Raw genomic sequence first — 19,393 nt, 5'->3', positions numbered from 1 at the left:
AATTCACCCACTACTGATGATCTTCCCAATGAAAGCTCTGTAAGTCTCAGTTTCCTTGCCTGTAAGATGGCAGTAATGACACCAGTTTTATTCAATATGCTCCTAACTAGAATAGGAAAACTTCATTCTTTGGTAACCACAAGATAAGCAGGCAGTAGAGTGACTCCAGGTTGATTAATTTGGTAGCTAGTTCTTCTCCATCTTTCTCTTTGGTCACATTCAGCGCATGAACATATTTTCAGGCTACCTCTTCTTACACACACAAAGCTGCTATTAAAGTTCCAGTCAAGAAGGTGGCAGCAAAACAAGGGTCTCTTGTTCCTTGTGAATCCCTTTCAAACAGGCAGGGAACTGAACCTCCTCCTTTTCCCAGCAGACTTCCCCTTTCACATCCCTGGTCACATGCCCAGTCCTACGCCAATCTTGTGCAAAGAGAATGAACTTACTGTCACAGGCTTGGACTAAGCAGGATTGTTATCACGTGGCACAGGGGTGGACACCTGAACAAAACTGGGGTTCAGCCAGCCAGAAGAAATGAGGTAGACAATTGACAGATAATCAACACTCTTGGGGACCTGCTACCTAACAGTACTGTAGGAAGGATGAGATGATAAGGCAAGAAAAAAGTAAAAAGTATAAAATACAGATGTTAAGAGATTCTTAGAGTCAATTAAGCAGATATATATAGAGGCAAAATCTCAATGACAAAATTGCCTCATTGAAAATAAAGGATATTCTCCTTTTAAATTCTGTAAAATCTGTGGTATTTCTCCAAGATCTTGATATTGTAATTTAAAAAATGTATAATTGATATTGTGTAACAGGAAGAAAAGTTCTAAAGGAGCAGGGGAAGTGGGAGGGGTAGGGGAAAGGAAAAAAGGGAAAAGAAAAAATATGAGAAAAGGAAAAAAATGGAAACAAAGTCTTTGCAAATAGGGAAGGGAGGGGAGGGGAAGGGGAAAAAAATAAGAACCAAGATACTCATGTAATGGTACAAGATCCCAATGATGAATGTAACTGAATTTTATACCTAAAATGTACCAATAAACTTAATGGGAAAAAAAATAAAAAGAAAAGAAAAGAAAGGATATTCTTTTTTGAAAATCACCAAATAGCCAACTGTAATGACAATCATTCAATGAAACCAGACCAAGGTATGACATTAAGATAAACCTCTCCTCCATTACATTGCGTATGTCATGTATTTTGTCCCAAAACAGGAAAGCTAATACACTCCCCACAGAAACATTCCTTAATAACTTGTTAATTATTTTAAATTTAAACATGAATAGCCACATGTGGGGTGGGGGCCATGCTGTACAGCTTCATTCCACATGGTCTTCAAGTCTCTCCTGTTCCCAAGAACTGGTATTCATAAGGCCCAGCTACATTCCTCTGTCCTTGGGTTCCAAGAGTTGCCCTAAAAGCTCATCAGCTTCCCTTTACTCATGATTTGGAGGTACTTCATTTTCTTAACTAAAAATCAAGATGTACTCTGATTCCTAACTATTAAAATGGACTCTCCTCATGAGTTTGGTAAAGGCAGTATCATAATGACATACTTCTCTCAACACATTCAGGGAATATAACCTTTCAGTGGACAATATGAAGCAGAAATGTCTAAAGAGCAGGAAAGTCCCTTTTGTATAAATGCCTTTGCTAACTGGAAGCCTTGTCAATAAATTGCCAGCATTATTTTCAAAACAAATTAATATTTATAGCACAAAGGTCTGCCTCTAGTCGGTATTATGTTTGGTCTGTAGAGTCTAAAACAGAATTGCACTAACTTTAAACACTGAAATTTTCATATGAAAATCTGGATTTCTAGCAGTTCTGGAAAAATCCAGAGATCTGGAAACAATGGGCCCACACATCTTCTAGAGTTCAGAAGCAGAGAAATACTCTCTAGGTATGCCACAATTTCTACTTCTCCCTCTTGAGTCTCTGACACTAAGACAAAGCATGCCATTCCATTTGTTTACATTACCTACCTTGTGCCTACTGCCAATCTGTGACCCCTAATAAAGACATACAAAGCATTTTCATTTGTTATCTCACTTAATTATTCCCACAATCCTATTAAGAACCCTGATGCCAACATTGTTCCAAAGCTTACCGAGTAGTTCTAGCCATTATTGGTTTTGTAACACCAATAATGTGTTGAGAGCTGGTAAAAAGGGAGCAGCAAGGGTGTAAAACTAATGTCTATCCTTCTTAGTTTGTATTGCCATTGATTGCTTGGATAACTTGATAGCTTTTCCTCTAAAAAACCAAATTCAACTCATTGTGATTGCCACGGATGCTCCATATTTGACCTTTTATAGCTTCTACAGAGCCAAATAGAGAGGTGGCATAGCAGAGTGTGGTTGAATGAAAAGGGTGGTAGAGTTCTATTGTTAAAGCAACAGCTCAGTGTTACAGCCAAGTGTTACAGCTATCCAAAGGTCTCCAGAGGCAAAGAAGCCAAGAGGCACTTGAAGAGACAGAGGGAACCTTTTATTATACTGGTGGGCCCAGAGGAGTTCAGATTCCGAAGTCTGAGCCCCGAACAGAAATGGAATCAACCTTATATAGATATATGGGGTAGGAGAGTTGGGTACACGTGTCTGCCAAGCACTTTTACAGAAGCAGGAGGGCAGAGTTAACAGAACATCTTAAAACATCAGGTCAGAACATCTTGAAACACTGAACAGGAACATCTTGCAGCTTGTACAGTTACATTTGCAGTTAGGACAAGTGAACAGTTACATTGTTTGAACTGTTGCACTTGTAGTACAGGTAGCTTTAATAAAACATCTTATGATTCCTGGCAAAAACATGGGAGGCGGGGTACAGACAAAGGCTTACCATATTGTGCATTATTTCCTTATCACTATCAACCAGGGTACTCTTCCCCACTGATTACTCTTGGCTGCATCTGTCTCCTAATCTTTAAAAAGAGTGTGGGGCCGGGGATTTAGCTCAGGGGTTCCGCCGCCTGCCTCGCAAGCACAAGGCCCTGAGTTCAATCCCCAGTACTAAAAAAAATAGAAAAATAAAAAGAGTGAAATACTAGGCCAGGGATTTAGCTCAGTGGCACCATGCCTGCCTCACAAGCACCAAGTCCTGAGTTCAACCCCCGAGACCAAAAAAAAAAAAAAAGAGTGAAATACTGCATAAAATCATCTTGAGGATTAAATACGAAAAGGCACATAGAGGGCTCAACAGTATCTGGCACATGGTAAAGTACTTATAAAAAGTTAGCTATTATGAAGTACTATTACTATAGTTGAGGCCTTTCAGCGTCCTCCTTCAAATAGGATATATACTGTGTATACATGCTTGGCAGTCTACTTTTCATGTTATTTTTCAATTTCAATTTGATAAATGCATCACAAAATGCAATTTAATAAGTTTATCCATTAAGAAAAAAATTTATTGAGCCGTATGTTTTGATTTGGGGTTTAGGAAATATGGTTACTCTACAGGATCTACTCAGGAGTGGTAAAATTTGTCACATAACAATGGTTTTCACTCAGCATACATTCATAGTGAAATGCCTACCCATTCCCCACCTTATAGTCCCTACAGGAAAACAGCAGTGCACATTTCAACTCAGCAAAATGAAGCAACAGAAGAAAACAGCTGTGTGAAGATGTCAAGTGCTACATGAGCAGAATTGAAGGAAAACAACAATGAATGTCCAGGGCAACAGGCAGTGTTCATTATTCTGCCACTACTACAGCAATCACCAACACACCAAGCTAAGGGGACAGGCTCTCCTCTTGCCTACACAGCCCAGCAGGGGTGACCCTTCTTATATCCTTTTTCTGAGTTTTGCTCCTCCCCTTGCCTGCTCTCCCCTCCACAGGCTGCAGCAGAGACTGCCATATCCCTGCAACAATACCCCATTTGTGACCATGATCCAACAGCGGAGAGCTGACCACTAATCTGGACCACTAAGTCGCTTCCCGAGGAATTCTGGAACCAGGACTAGAAACATCACTTAAATCTCACCCTGTTTATCTGCGGTATCATGTAAAATTCCAAAGCAGCTGGCAGCAGTGTTCTGCCATGTGGAGTAAGCGACCAAGAGAGAAGAATGAAGTTGACAACTGGAAACCCAATGAGCAGCAGGGAGAAGGGACTTCTTATTTTCTGTTGCTGTAGTCTTCAGTTCTATTCCCAAGAATACGCATCCCTGACCTTGGATTTTGCTAGATACTTAAGATTCCTGCCGGATTCCTGACTCCATCATGACTATTATTTGAAAACAACTGGTTTATAGAGTGACTCCCTCCCTCCCTCGCCAGGACCTAACACAATCTGTATTGCTCCAATTGTGGCAAATATGTTGTAAGCACTAACTAGAAGAGTTAAGAGATATGGTGACAAGGGCACTAAAGCAAAAGATAAATAATTTCAATGCATGTGAGGCAGGGTTTAATAAGCACATGAAGAGTGTGCTGAGGAAATGCAGCTATTGGGAGATGAGGAAGGAGGAGGACAAGCATAGGAGGGAAGAGAAGGAGGAAGAGTGGAGGGAGGGGAAAGAGGAAAGAGAAGGGAAGGAGTTATTGAAGGGTGACCTCTAGCATGCATTGCTAATCCCTAGAGCAGTTTTACAAGCAAGACATTTACAGCCACTAAAGCAGAAATACCCACAGAGATCCCTATCAGAGCACATTTCAGAGCACGTGCAAATCCTAGCAGTTCTCCTTTCATGAAACCTTAAAACCCACAAGTGGGAGGGAGCTGAACTTTTCTCAGCATAGCCTTCTGAATTTTATATATGCATGTACTATCAATTTAAAAGCATGATTATTTACTTTTTAGATGTAATTGGTGGTATGTAACTATTTTTACCTGCTATTTTTCATTCAAATATTCAGAACTTCAGTTATGGTACAGATTAATTAGTCCTCAAGAGAAATGAACTACCAAATAGTAAGTTTTTTAAACTTTAAAACTTTATTTCCCTTGTGCTATGATTATTTAATTCTCAAATTGATGCGATCTCCTAGTTATACTCCATTTCAAGTAGCTAAATGTTGCTGGCATTTTGATCCCATTCTCTCTACAAGTCCCATGCAAATCTGTCAACGGCATCAACCTCATATTTTCCACATATGTAAACATGGACTACTAAGCAACTAAAGCAACTGACTAACTCTTAAGTAGAAGTTTTGAGAAAGCAAAAATAAGCAAAGCTGAACACTGAAAATTCTGACTATGGCAGTATCCCTAAAAGGACAAACTTGATATTTGTGCAATATAAAAACTTTTCACTGCTTCCAGCCTTCAAGTTCAGTCCTCTGGATGCAATGGAATCTCTCAGTAATTATTTAGATTAAGACATCCAAAAGAGCCTAGTCCAAACATAAAAATTTCAGTTGTAACTATGACCACTTGAAACTGAACCCAGAGCCTCCACACTGAGCTACATAGCCAGCCCTATACACTTTATCCTGAGACAGAGTCTTATTGAGTGGCTGGCTCACTTGCCCAGGCTGATCTCAAACTTGCAACACTCCTGCCTTAGCCTCCCACAGTGCTGGGATTACAGGCAGAACTACCATGCCTAGCAAATTCTTTAACAATCTAAGCTTTAAAAAAGAGAATTCTCTTTAAAAGAGAATTTAACCATTCAAGTGTAAATTCAAAATTATTCCAAAATTTAAAACAAATGAAACAAATTATGAAACAAATGAATCATTCCTAATCCATTCTCTCCCAAACAAAATCAGTATATAAAATATCATACATTCAAAAAAAAATATCAGACATTGCAGGCCAGGATTTAGCCCAGGGGTTCAGTCACTTGCCTTGCAAGCGCAAGGTCCCGAGTTTGATCCCCGGTACCAAATATATATATATATATATATATATATATATCAGACAGCTAGCATTTTCTAAAGTCCAGAAATGCCTATCAACACTAAAACAAATTACTGAAGCCTGCAGTCCCAGCTACAGAGGAGGCTGATGTGGGATCACTTGGGCCCAAGAGTTCTAGTCCAGACAGGACAATACAGGGAGACCCCCATCTCAAAATAAATAAAACAGATCACTGAGATTCTAACAGCAAAAATGGGACCAACTCTAGGAAAATATTAATCTAGATGTATAAAATAAAAAGCAACAATGTAACTTTAAGTTTTTCTAAAATTATAATTTAAATGTATTTAAATATTACAGTAGGCTACTTGTAAAATGAATACAAAGAAAAACATGATTTTCATGTTCTGTATTTTTGGTCAGTTAAATGATAACCTTTAACATTTGTAGAACCTTAGGGTGCACAAAGTACGTTGACATATATGATTTTAAATGTATGAGAAGTCATTTTTGGGCAATGACAGAATCACACTCCAAAGGTGTGAATTAATGTAATGTTTGAGTACTCTTTCTAAAAGCACTGCTTAATCTATCAGTTAAAGAGTTGGAAGCTAGGGCTGGGGATCTAGCTCAGTGGTGCAGCCACCTGCCTCAAGAGCTCAAGGTCCCAAGTTCGATCCCCGGTATCAAAAAAAAAAAGAAAAAAGAGTTCGAAGCTACACAGAAGGGAAAGAGGAACACATGGGAGTGATTCAAAGACAAAGAAAAGTTAGACAAAATAGTTTCGCTTTGTTTTTTTAATTAGAAACACAGAGATTGTAGGAAAGGAGAATCCCTAAATTCATGAAGAAATGGCTGGGTGCCAATACTTTACAATATAGCATCACTGAAGACTCAGAGTAACCCTCTGAAGTTGGTATTTTAATCTCCTTTTTAGAGCTGAGAAAGCTTAGAAGAAGTAAAACATCTTGCCTAAGATCACAAAGCTAGGTTAAGTGGCAAATCTAAGAGTCAAACCCAGGATTCACTAAGTCAAGTCCCTGGCCCCAAACACAGCCTCTGAGAAGAAAAAGGGAGGGGGGTAAATGCCAGCCCTAACTTCCCAAGGCTCACCTTTCTTTATGAATTTACTGACCACAACAAAAGAACTGTCTTCATTTTTGATGTATGTACTTCCTCCTTCCACCTGCACCTAAACTTTTAGAAACACAGACTTTCTGGTAATCTTTTCATTTCCTTTTCTTCTTCTTCCAAATGCCAGAAAAGGGCCAGGCATTTAGTTCAATGGCACTGTGCCTGCTTCGAAACCACAAGGTCCTGAGTTCTATTTCCGGTACCTCAAAAACAAAAACACAAACCAAATCCCAGAAAAGCTCTAACTACTTGCTCCATAAAAGAGAAAGTCTTTCCGATTTTAGAGAAGACTCTCTTGGTCTTGTACACTGCACCATTTCCCCAACAGTAGGCAGCACAACTCACGTGACCTTAGCTGAAGAGTCGAAAAGGAGCAAGAGGTCCACAACAGGGGATTTCACAGCATGACACAGCTATATCTTTCCATTTTTCAAGAGAAGCTGGTAACCCCGATTTTTATGTAAAATCTGTATTTGTAAACCCTGCCTACAAATCCAAAACTTATAAAAAATACTGTGTGTGAACCTCTCTAAAATCTGAGCAGGGCCTTCAGTCCACTAGTTGCCAGTGCATAATGTCCAGGCTCAATTAGAGCTTTATTCCTCTCTTAAATGTATTCCCCACTAAAGTACAGCAGCTGCTGTCCAGGAGACCAGTGGGGACAAAGGACACACCACTTCAGGACAAGGCGGCAAATGGAGACGGAGACACCTGCAAAGGAGAACACAGTGCCCACCTGCCACATGTATCCCCGACCACTGGCATTAACAGGGAAACTCTGGGAAATGGTTATAAAAAAAGATGAGTTAATCTACCTATATAAATCTAAAGGCGAGAAAACGGGCTCAGAACTCTAAAAACAAACAAAAACTTCAATAACCCAATCTTTGTATATCTAAGGTGACTCAAAACAGGCAAGCCTTAATGGAACCACAGCAACAGAAAAAGTTTACCTACCCAGAGGTGTGCTGCTGTCATAAACAAAAATTAAACTTTGACTGAGCACCATCTATGTTCCAAGTACTGCTGGGTAGTGCAGGAAGATCATCTCATGGAAACCTCCCAAAAATCTCAGGAGGAATCAGTTCCAATTTGCAGATGTGGACACTGGAACTGTGAAATCATAAAGTTTTAGGAAAGAGCCAATATCTGCAGTCAAATGATTCCTTTCCCATTAACTCACTGGCCAGGTCAGAGATATTTGGGCTATTATTGCAGACACATAATGGCAAGCAATCAAGAAAAACTCACTAGCTATAAGAATTCAAAGTGCACGGGCTGGGGATTTAGCTCTGTGGTTTCGTTGCTGTAACGCTCCAGGACAAGACCACACCTTCGGGAGACGCCAGGGAGGAACCAAATCTTCATCTGCATAGTTCCTCATTGTTCTTAGATTTCCACTGCCCCCCAAGTCTTTTGTTACACCTTGTTTATCCCAATGTGAAGTACTGAACTCTGCATTTCGCTTGTTACATTTGTTTCCCCATGTACTGAATAAAAAGGTGCTGCAAGCTAGGGGGTCTTTGTTTTTGCTGCCCAGAGCAGCACTGATCAGACCCAAAGCTCAGCTTCTTTCTCAGTCTCATTCTTCTACCTTTCCTGTAATTCGCCGTGTGCAGCCGTGGCTTGCAGGAGACCAGGACTCACTGCAGAGGTTCTAGTAACGTACCCTTCCCTGTCCCCTACAAGCCAACAATAGGGGATGGATACATGATGATATATCCACCATACTGCCAGTACGTGAGAGCAGGATACACCTTGTTCATGATGGAGGATACAGGATGAAGTACATACAGTCCAAACATTGAATAATATGAAGTAAAGGAAAAATACACCATCACATAAAACAACAGGCTAGGTAGCCTTTGGCAAAATTTTAACTGGAGGAGAAAATATTAAAGTGTATGATTACAAACATAATTTTGAAAACTGTATTAGAAAAACTGTTAGAAGGGACTTACAATGCCAACAGTCATTGCCTATTTATTGTGATTATATTACCTTTATTTAAAATGTAAACATACTCCAGAGATTATGATTACTAATTGATCCTTAGAAATTGGAGAATAAAAAATTTACTAATTAATGGAAAATGCTTAAAATCTCCAAATAGCTCTATAAGTACACCTGTCCAGCTTTAAAAAAATATTAAGAGTAAGCATACAGAGTTTAGCAACAACTTTCCTAATTTAGATAAGTCCTACCTCAGTAATAAACATATCACAGGTAGCCAAGATGTAGCCTCTCAAACAGCTGCTGTTTGCTGCACTGGTAGTTTTTTGTGAACTCCCTGGCTCTGGGCTGACAGGGTTTAGAATAGCTATCTCCTGATGTGAAGGCTTCCAGTCAGACTAGATCAATTCTATAACCACAGTGGGAATTTGAGAAGGCAGGTCAGGCCAGGGGTAGGGTAAGTTGGTGGGGTGTAAGTCCCCAAGTCGAAGTACATTTCTATTTTCCAGGAAACCACAACTACACAGACAGAGAAAAAGAGGACAAGAAATAACTTCTCCAACCACTGCATTTCAAATTGTTGTTCCCAGCCCCTAAGTGTGTCACAAAATAAATTGAAATAGTCATACCGTGATTTTAGGCTACAAAGAACAGACGATATCAGTTTTCATGTCACAAGAAAAGGATATCATTTCAAGTTTTGTTTCAGTTATATATTTGTGTATGTGAGAGTATGTGAGTCTTAGGTGGCAATGCTAAATATATTTCCTATTATGATTTGTGGTCAAAAGTTTCCAAAGCATTACTTTTGACAACCCAGGCCTTCATGTGGGTGCTAGCAAACCACCAGAGCTAAACTGTTCAGTACATATCTGAAACTCAAAGATTCAGTTAGAGGCAGGAATGTAGAGAATCCAGTTCAACTGTGTATTAGGCACCAATACAAAACAAGTATTTCTGGAAGATTTCATCCAGAAGTCAATCAGCACTGCCATTCAAAGGCTCCAGTCATGTCACTGAAACACAAGACAGTCTCAAATGAGCATGCTGCTGATCCTGGGATAATTGGATACACAGGCTTCATGCTTATCTTGTCTTTATGTGGGGGCATCAAAGTACTAAGAAGTCCAAGTCTCTTTTTTGACAGATGAAGAAACTGAGGCATAGAGCCATAAAATACCCTAATAAATACCAAGGTCAATGCAGAACAGAGCTGGCTGTGATCAGACTCCAGTCCCAGTCCTTTTCCAGGAATTTAAAACTAAAGGCACAAGAACGCAAAGCAACACTCCCTGCCAAGGACAAGCAAATGACTTTTTTCCTCTTTGGGTCTCACTGGTTAGCTTCTCACACCTCTGAACTAATTTTGGTAATTATTAAATGAGTTTGGACCAACACCCACCCACATCCTTTAAAAAAAAGTTAATGAGACTGTTGCTCAAGGTGCATAAGTTATTTTTTCAGTGTTACAGAATTTCTATGTTAATTGTGGCACTCTCCTTGAGAGACTTATTCATACAAAAATAAGAGGGTTGCTTCTGTCCAGTTCTTTCTGTTCTGATACTGTAGTTTAGAAGAAAAGCATGGCTTGATAGCCATTAACTTAAATGTTACAAATCTCACCAGATCATTACTTATAGTAGTCTTAAATCATAATTTATTTGTTGATATCTAAGTGCCACAAGGTGTTTTAATTTCTCTCAAACTTATTTTTTTAATGATACCAAGATGATTCTCAAAACAAGCAGAAAATCGTTTCTCTCTCAAAGCCAAATGCAAAATGACAATGGCCAGGGAAAAGTGCTGTCCAAGTAAAAAGCCAGAATTCCTTTTTAAAAAAAGTTTTGATTTTGTTTGCTTGGACAATATCACCTCTCTAAAGTCTCTTCCAGCTACTTAAGTCTCCTGTGCAACATACTTCCTATGATTTTGACCCATTCTTTTTCAAAGTAAGTTCAGTAACCTCTGAGGTACAAGATAGCTGGTCTGTCATAATCTAAGAATCACTCATGTAAAGAATGTCAGAATTGTCACCTGACATTTCCCCTCTAAGTTTGCAACATCCAAATGAATGTACACTGATTCAGATCTGTGAAGTCCTGTATAGAGTATGGTTTAACAAAATAAAAATAAGGAATTCAGAACTATTAGGCATTAGACACTTGAAGCTGAATGTCCTCTTCTGAACCACATAAAGCAAGCTTTCCCACAGTAATCATTCCTTCAAAAGTGTTTGTTGGGCCGGGGATTTAGCTCAGTGGCACTGTGCCTGCCTTGCAAGGGCAAGGTCCTAACTTTGAGCCCCAGTACCAAAAGAAAAAAAAAAAGTAAGTTTGTTTCTGACCTTTAGCAGCACACAGGCATCCTGTTTCCAGACAGACAGATTTGCGAGTATGTCTTGAATTCAGAGTAAATGTCTAATTTTCAACAATCATACAGGGTAAATTCCTTTTTTTTAGGACCCTGAAATGAGCAATGACTATTGCCAAGTGATAAGTCTCAAGTACACAGTTAAGTTTATTAATTTAATGCCACTAATAGAAACTTCATACTCAAAACCTAGTTTCCAATTTTGATGACTTCAGAGACCTCACATCATCATCACTCCAGTCTTCAACTTCCCTAAATGTGCCTGCACTGTGGGTAAATTTTTGATTTCCTTTCCTTAGAAGAAAATTATGCAAATGTATTCTTGTTTACTGGGACATAAATCAAAATAGCCAAGATATGAAACTAGCCTATGTGGTATATACACAATGGAGTATTATTTACCTATAAAGAAAAACTAAATTATGCCATTTGCACGAAAATGGATGAAACTGGAGATCATTTTTTGTTTTCTGGTACTGGAGATCAAACTCAGGACCTTGTGCTTAAGAGGCTGGCAGTGACAACACTGAGCTAAATCCCCAGCCCTGGAGATCATGTTAATCAAAAGAAGCTAAGCTCAGAAAGACAAGTATTGTATGTTTTTCCTGATTCATGGAATTTGAAAAAGCTGACTTGAAAGTAGAAGGCAGACATTAGACAAAAAGAAGGGGAAGGGGCGGGGGATTTAGCTCAGGGGCACCACTCCTGCCAGGCATGGAGTTCTATGGGGGGGAGGGGGTAATGAAGGATAATAGGGATGGATATGATCAAAACATATTCATTTGTGAAAATATCACACTGAAACCCAATATTTTATAAAATTAATACACTAATAAAAATATATTCAAAAATAAAAAATTTTAAAAAGAAAATTATGCATATGTTACATAGTACATAAAACTCCATCAAAAGCCGAAACAACTGAGCCAAGGTTAATTAATAATGGAAGCAGAGAAGTACAATTCACAGTGAAAATAATTAATAGTAAATAGTATGAGGATTTATAAGATAAAATAAAAATTTTAACATATCTTTTCAAGCAGGCAAGTAGTCATGGCCACCACATAAAATCATGGTAGTTCAGAGATGGGGAAAGAAGGTCATAGACACGGAAAAAAATCCAGTTTTTTTCTTGTTCCATCCCATTCTCAACCCCATCTCGTGTTGTATTGGCAGCTACTAAACTTCTCTAGGCTCAACTTAAGTATCTTTGCTCAGAGAAACTCACAGTCTCCTCAGGATATTCTAATTCAAACAGCCACTTCTTGCTTCATTCAAGGAACATATGTTGCATTTAAGGAAAACAGATCTTTGTGCTAGGAGCTAAGCACCAGATCTCTTTTTACTGGGCCAAAAATCTGACCCCTCCCTTTATCCACTGCATGGATCTGCTCTCAGAATTTACACAGGACACAGCCAAGTGTGCTGCAAAAGTCTGATTCATAGCTGGGTGTGGTGAAACACACCTGTAATCCAAGCACTTTAGAAGCTGAAGCAGGAGGGTTCCAAGTCCTACCTGGCCAACTTAGCAGGCTCCTGTCTCAAAATTTTTTAAAGGCTCAGGGATGTAGCTCAGTGGTAGAGCACCCCTGGCCTCAATCCTCATCCTCGGTAGTGGGGGGAAAATTTTGATTCTAATTAGTCAAACTATAAGGCTGCTCCCCAGAGCCCCTTCCCCATGACCTGACTCCCTTAGGATTCTCTCTCACAGTCTTCTCCCTAATAAGAAAAGTTCTGAATTCTTGCACACAGAGGTTTCAGTAATTTTTGCCCTCAATTGCTGCCCTGGAGATACTAATTTTCCAGATTCCTCAAAATTCGACAACACTTGAGGGAGAGGTTCTGAATTAACATAGGGTAACTCCACAGACTATTCTCTTAACCCATTCTGATACATCTCAATGAATGGGAGTTTTCTTTACCCCTCTACCTTGAATTCTCTTTCTTCTCCCTCAACTTTTTCACATGAATGCCTACTAATCCTCTAAGACCCATCAGAGGAAGATATGCTGATCTCTAACCACCACAATCAAGAGAGATTTTCTGGCAATCCCAGATAACAATGTCTGTACCTATCTTTAGCTCACTGTTTACTCTTAGAGGGAAAAATTTCTTACCACTGTCTAATAGGAAACTACCTAGGTACTGAAACTCTCTTTATGAGCGTTAAGATTGCTATCTTGTGTTAAAGATATGCATATAAAAAACTTACAAAGATAGTTCTGCCTGGATTTGAGCCCTATCTGGAGAGGTCCCCACCAGTTTTCACTCCTTCAAGAGGCTGCCACTTAACAAGGGAGCCCCTGGTAAGCTGTACATGTACGCTTGAGTCTTGACCAAAACAGAGCAGAGATGTAAGAGATGAGACTCTTAAGCAAGAAATGCTAAAATGGAATTCACTCAGAAAAGACAGTCTAAAAAGAATCTGGGAAATAAGGAACCCAAAGTAGTAAAGTTTGGTGTGTCCTTTGGGGATAGAACCTAGCTATAAACCAGGAGACTCAGAAAAGGCCAGACTTCAGAGAACACGCTCTGTATTATGGTAGCTTATAAATCAGGTTGCTTTTATATTTCTTATATTATCTATGGCTTTCTCCTTTAATACAAAATAGTTTTCAGGTTGTCCTAATTGTTCTATGTCAACCTTGAAGGCAAGGGTTTTTATCCACTTGATGATTTGAGTATTGTCATCCTATTATTGAGGGCAGTAGGAAGGAGAAAGTGGTAATCCAAAAGAAAGTAAATTCTAGAGGACAATAAGGGCTGTGGAATCCAGCCATTCTTCCCCATCTGAAAATTCTCCTTCAATCTGACAACTTAAAGATAGTGATTTTTTTATTAAATAATATTTTTCTAATATTTTCCCCACTAAACTATAAGCATATTTAAAGGACTTTGTTATTTTATTGTCATATACACACATGAATGAATGGAACACAAAAGAAATTCAAATTTTTGTTTTTGGAATGAAGAGTTTTAAGGAACCTAAAAGCAACCTAATACTTTCTCCACAAATGTACATTTGTTCACATAAGGCTTTCAAAGGTCATCAAAATACTCATTCAACAAATATCAATTAAATGCCTGCAACAGTTAATAGAAAAACAAAAAGAACTAGATCAGTCACTGATCCAACAAATGTTTACAGAGGGACTCCTGTGTGCCAGGTACTATGGTAGGACTTATAGACACTACAAAGAATAAGACACTAAGAGTTCCCTAGAGAGAAGGAAGTGGGAGGGTTAGGGGGAAGGATAGAAGGGAATGGGATTAATATGAGAAAATGGAAAAATAGGAACAAAATCTTTGTAAATAGGGAGGACCGGAGGGGTTGAAGGGAGGGCTGGGCAAGGGTGAAAAATAAGTACCAAGAGAGACTATGTAAAGGTGCAAATTTCCAATGATGAAGGTCATAGTGTATACCTAAAATGTACCAATGATTAGAATGAATAATCGATAATGCAAAATAGGAAGAAAAGGTCCAAAGGGGTAGGGGTAGTGGGAGGGGCAGGGGAAAGGAAAGAAGGGAACGGAAAAATTGATGAAAAATGGAAAAAATGGAAATAAAGTCTTTGTAAATAGGGAATGGTGGAGGGCGTGAAGGGAGGGCTAGGAATGGGGAAAAAATAAGAACCAAGATGCATTATGTAAAGGTACAATTCCCAATGAGAAATGTAATTGTGTTGTATACCTACAATGTACCAATAAAAGAATTTAATTTTTTTTAAAAAAAGAGTTCCCTAGAGAACTCACAGACAATAAACCACACGTGAAATGTCTACAGTACTGTTTAAAACAGAAAACATTAAGTGTTTTCAAAGGTACATATAAAGGTTATTAGGAATCAGAGATCAAAATGAAAAACTAGACTGGCCAAGGATGTAGCTCAGTGGCACAATGCCTGCCTGGCAAGCGAAAGGTGCTGAGTTTGATCCCTGGTACCAACAAAAAGAGAGAGAAACTAGTTTCTTCAGAACTTAAAGCACACTGCCACTCAGGTATAGGACATTATTTGTGACTTGACCTTGCAGTTCAGGAGTAAATTTTGATTAGTTACCAGCTGAAGTAGTTAATGGTAATAGTTTTTCAGGCTTTGATGAAAATCAATATTCTATCTTCATATCTTTAGCATTGTTATCAAGAAATACTGACACTGAATTTTGAAAAGCAAGAATACAGATGAATTCTCTCTCTCTCTTTTTCGGGGATCAAACTCAGGACCTTGCACTTGCAAGGCAGGCACCACTGAGCTAAATACCCAGCCCTGGATGAATTCTCTCTTAATGTGAAAACCATAACCAAAACTGAGCTCTAAACTACAGTTGTTATCATGTTTGGGTAAATGACCCAAAGAAACACAGACTTTGTCAATCTGAGTTAAAATATATGGAAAACATAATCTTGATTTGTCTGGGCTTTATTTAGCAGTACTCTATGACAAAATAATTTCTACTTTGCATTGTGAACTAGGAAAATGAAAATATAGCTAAATATTACGTTTCTTTTGTCCTATAATCGAATGAGATTTATTCTTCAGTTTCTTTTATATATACAACTTTAACTTTTCCAAACACATTGAAACATACTGTCACTAGAGCTGTCTCCTTCAAGATAAAAGCAGTGAGGGCTGGGGATTTAGCTCAGTGGTTTTGTCGCCTGCTGCGCAAGCACAAGGACCCCAGTTCGATCCCCAGTACCAAAAGAAAAAAAAAGATAAAAGCAGTGAAATGGGAAGCAGAAGTTTCAAAACTAACATCAAAGGAGTTTAGGTTTAACTATATTTCTCCTCTTGATTCAGTGAATTTATTAATTTACTAGTTTAGATTTTATTTTTTTTGGTACTGGAGAGCAACTCGGAACCTTACGCTTTGAGGCAGGCATCAGAACCACTGAGCTAAATCCCCAGCCCATTGATTACTTTAATCTCTAGTAGTTACAGTGGGAAAGTGCCATCTATCAATATATTCCTTCAATGTATTTTATAGAATGTAGTCCATAAATAATAATTCTATGACAAAGAATTTCTAGGTCCTCTTAATAGGATTTTGTCTATATGGAAAAATTAAATACTGTCTTAAGATTTCTTTGTGAATTTCAAGACTCCTGACCATATATTCCACTTCAGCCATTACATTTTTTCTGTTCGTTACAGATTTACTGGCATTAGTATATGTTTACAATGTTTTCTACTGGAGCTTCAGAAGAACCTATCATATGAATTAATCTATCTAAAAAAAATTTTGAGGTCACATTATATACAAAATGCTTACATGACTATAAAAGCAGTAACACTTGCTTCTTTACCTCTGCAATTTTAGGAGTCACCGTGGAAGAAAATTCTCTACCTCTGCATGATTTGAACTTATTTATACAGTATTAAGAAAACCTGCCTACTTTTTGAGGTAAATGCCCCTTGTCATACAGTGTGGTACATTTTCAAGAATGTTTACAGATACTATCAAAGGATCAATTCCAGACACATTACAATAAGCAGCATTCCTCTGGAAATTATCTTCATCAGCCGTATTTCTGCATATTAAAGGGTATTAAGTTAAAGTGAAAACACAATGCAAGGGAGAATATCGAAGACAGAAAAACTAGCATCACTTCTGCAAATTAAGCAAACTTAAGCAAAAAGAAAGGAAGCAAACAAAGGGAAGGAACTCAAAAAGCTATTTGCAGCAATGGTACCTTCCAAGTTCTTAGGCGCTTCCTGAGCTCGAAGAGATAAAGAGAAAAGAGAGACAGAACCACACTGAAGCCTGGTTACTCTTTTCACAACTTGGAATATTCTCCGAATTCAAAGCAAGACGTCTGAGATACATGGATTAGGTGGGAATGTCTGGGAGAAGGCAATGGCATCTGCTTTCTCAGTTTGGAGTCCCAAGAACTGTACCACAGAGGGACCCCAAATCCTTAGTTATCCTTTGCAGAGGCGGCTAGGAGCATCTTCCCTACGCACACACCTGCAGGGCCAAGCGCCTCCTCCCTCTCCGTCCCCGGGGATGAATCGAGGTCCAGCGTCCCGCGCACCCTTAGCCCGAGGGACACCCCACCTGCGCCGGCGCCACACGGCGGCGGATGGGGCTGGAGCGCACGCCACGGTTCCGGGTCCGAATCCCGGAGCCCCGTGGCGGCGGCGGCATTCTGCTGGACACCGACACTATCGGAATGAGCACGGTAATAAAACTTGGAGGAGCGCGTCTCCACCCGAAAGGACGTGGAGGCACGAGCGCTCGGGAACCGCCGGCCCGTCCCGCCTCCCTCGCGACTGAGGGGCAGCAGCCTGTACCTGTCCTCTGAGACGCTGATGACTCCCTCCTCCTTGGGCACAATCACGGCCATGTTCACCACCTCTTGGGACCCCTCGACCCGCTGCAGCAGGATCGGCTTGCGGGTCAGCGCCTTGGGCTGGATCTCCGCCGCCATAGGAGGAAGGGGCACGCCGGGGGCGCCGCCACCAACAGCGCCGCGGGGTCGGACTGAGGAGACCGCTCGGGCACGAGCTGAGACAGGGACGCTGGCTGGCCGGAGCGGGACGCCGGGGACCGGCGATCATAGCCTAGCTACCTCTCAGGGGAACGACTCCGCGCTCCCCACTTCGAGTACCCAAACCGCCACCACCCGAGCTGCAGCCCGGAGCCACCGCCGGAGAAGGGGGCGGGGAGCAGGGGGCGGGGTAGGGGCGGGGCCTGCCACGGGGTGGCCGCTGGTGGGCGCGAGGGCGGCTCCACTTCCGGGAGAGTGATGAGGGAGGAGGGAAAACCTGAAGCAAGAGGCGGGGAGCTGGTGGCCCTTACGCGTGCGTCTGTCCAACAGCCCACTTCCGTTCCACCCCTCCGCTACTGCCTGAGCCCTGCAGCACAACTAATACGCATGCGCTGTTTTATTTTCCACACCCAATATTTAGTCCCCTCCTTCTTAAAAATCACTCAGGAATGTGCTTGAGGCTCCGCCCTCCCCAAAATCTCTGAAAAAAGGGGCGGAGGTAGGGTGGCTAATACGCAGTGGAAAAACGAGAGGCCTGCGGGAAGGAAAGGAGTTGAGCTAGTTAGGATGTGACTGGGCTTGTGCACCGAGTACCTTGGCAGTCTTAACAATGAAGCGTAACTGGGAGGCCGCTTGGTTCTCCCAGTAGGCACAAGGCTCAAGCCACCGAGTGGCACTCTACGGGCTCCTGGGAGTTGTAGTTTGTTGGCGCTTCCTCTTTGCTCCGGAATGACCTATTGATCATTTCTCTGTGCTCCAGGCCTGGGGCGTACAAGGGCTCTGTAGCCATTGCCAAATCGGGTCCCAGACTGGCCTCCAACGCGAGGATCTGAAAGGCTTTTGGTTGAGCAGGACATCGCTGCCCCGTGTCAGGCTACTGCCTGGTGTATTGTGACGCAGAGAATCTCATACAAGCATCTGTGAGGGAGCTTTAGAGATCATCTGTAGTGTCAGTCTCCTTTTTATTAGATGACTAAATGGCTAGCCCAGGGCCCAAGTTAGTGTTCAAAGCCCCATCCCAAGACTTGAACCCACGCCTCGCCTCCTCCTGGTTTTGACCTGCTTTCTCCTGGGACAAGGGATGTGTACAGTATGAGGATGGCTATAATAAAAATTTTAAAGGTAGATAATGTTGGCAAGGATGTGGAGAAATTGGAACTCATTCCTGCATTGCAGTTGGGAATATAAAATGAGGCAGCCTCTTTGGAAAACAATCTGGAATTTCTTCAACAGGTAAAACAATGTTACCATGTAACCTAGCAATTCCATTTTTAGATATATACCCAAGAAAAATGAAAACTTAGATTCATACAAAAACTGAACATGAATGTGCACAGAAGCATTATTAATAATACCCAAATATTCCTCAATTGATAAGATGTAGTATATTCATAGAACAAGATATTGTTTAGCAATAAAAAGAAATGAAATATTAATACATGCTATACATGGATGAATCTTGAAAACAATGTACTGAGTGAAATAACCCAGTGTTAAAGACCACAGATTGTAAGATTCCATTTATAGGAAATACTCAGAATCCATAGAGACAAATGTGAGGGTTAGGAACCCTGGCTAAGGGGTACCAGGTTTTTTTCTTTCAAGGATGATGAAAGTGTTCTAAACGTGT

General features: G+C 40.4%; 1 protein-coding gene across 4 annotated transcripts in view; it reads right to left on the bottom strand.

Annotated features, from left to right (window-relative positions):
- Nucleotides 1-18,375, bottom strand: part of Wdfy2 (WD repeat and FYVE domain containing 2) — a 186,046-nt gene extending 167,671 nt beyond the window's left edge. The window contains exon 1 of one of the 4 annotated variants that reach the window (XR_002394643.2): nucleotides 17,567-17,953. Coding sequence is in view for 2 of the 4 variants with exons in the window: in XM_021257813.2 (XP_021113472.1) it covers nucleotides 17,567-17,703 (137 nt within the window). In the remaining 2 variants the exon portion in view is untranslated. Of the gene's footprint in view, nucleotides 1-17,566; nucleotides 17,954-18,357 lie in introns of those variants that run through there. The other 3 variants (XM_013072017.3, XM_021257813.2, XM_004844136.3) reach the window with 3 other exon arrangements.
- Nucleotides 18,376-19,393: the final 1,018 nt, after the last annotated feature.

This window comes from Heterocephalus glaber, unplaced genomic scaffold (genome assembly GCF_053883595.1).
Source record: "Heterocephalus glaber isolate CG9 unplaced genomic scaffold, H.glaber_assembly_v1.0 deba00001666, whole genome shotgun sequence".
Taxonomy (NCBI): domain Eukaryota; kingdom Metazoa; phylum Chordata; class Mammalia; order Rodentia; family Bathyergidae; genus Heterocephalus; species Heterocephalus glaber.
Note: the sequence above shows the minus strand (reverse complement) of the source record. Positions and strands in the feature narration are given on the sequence as shown.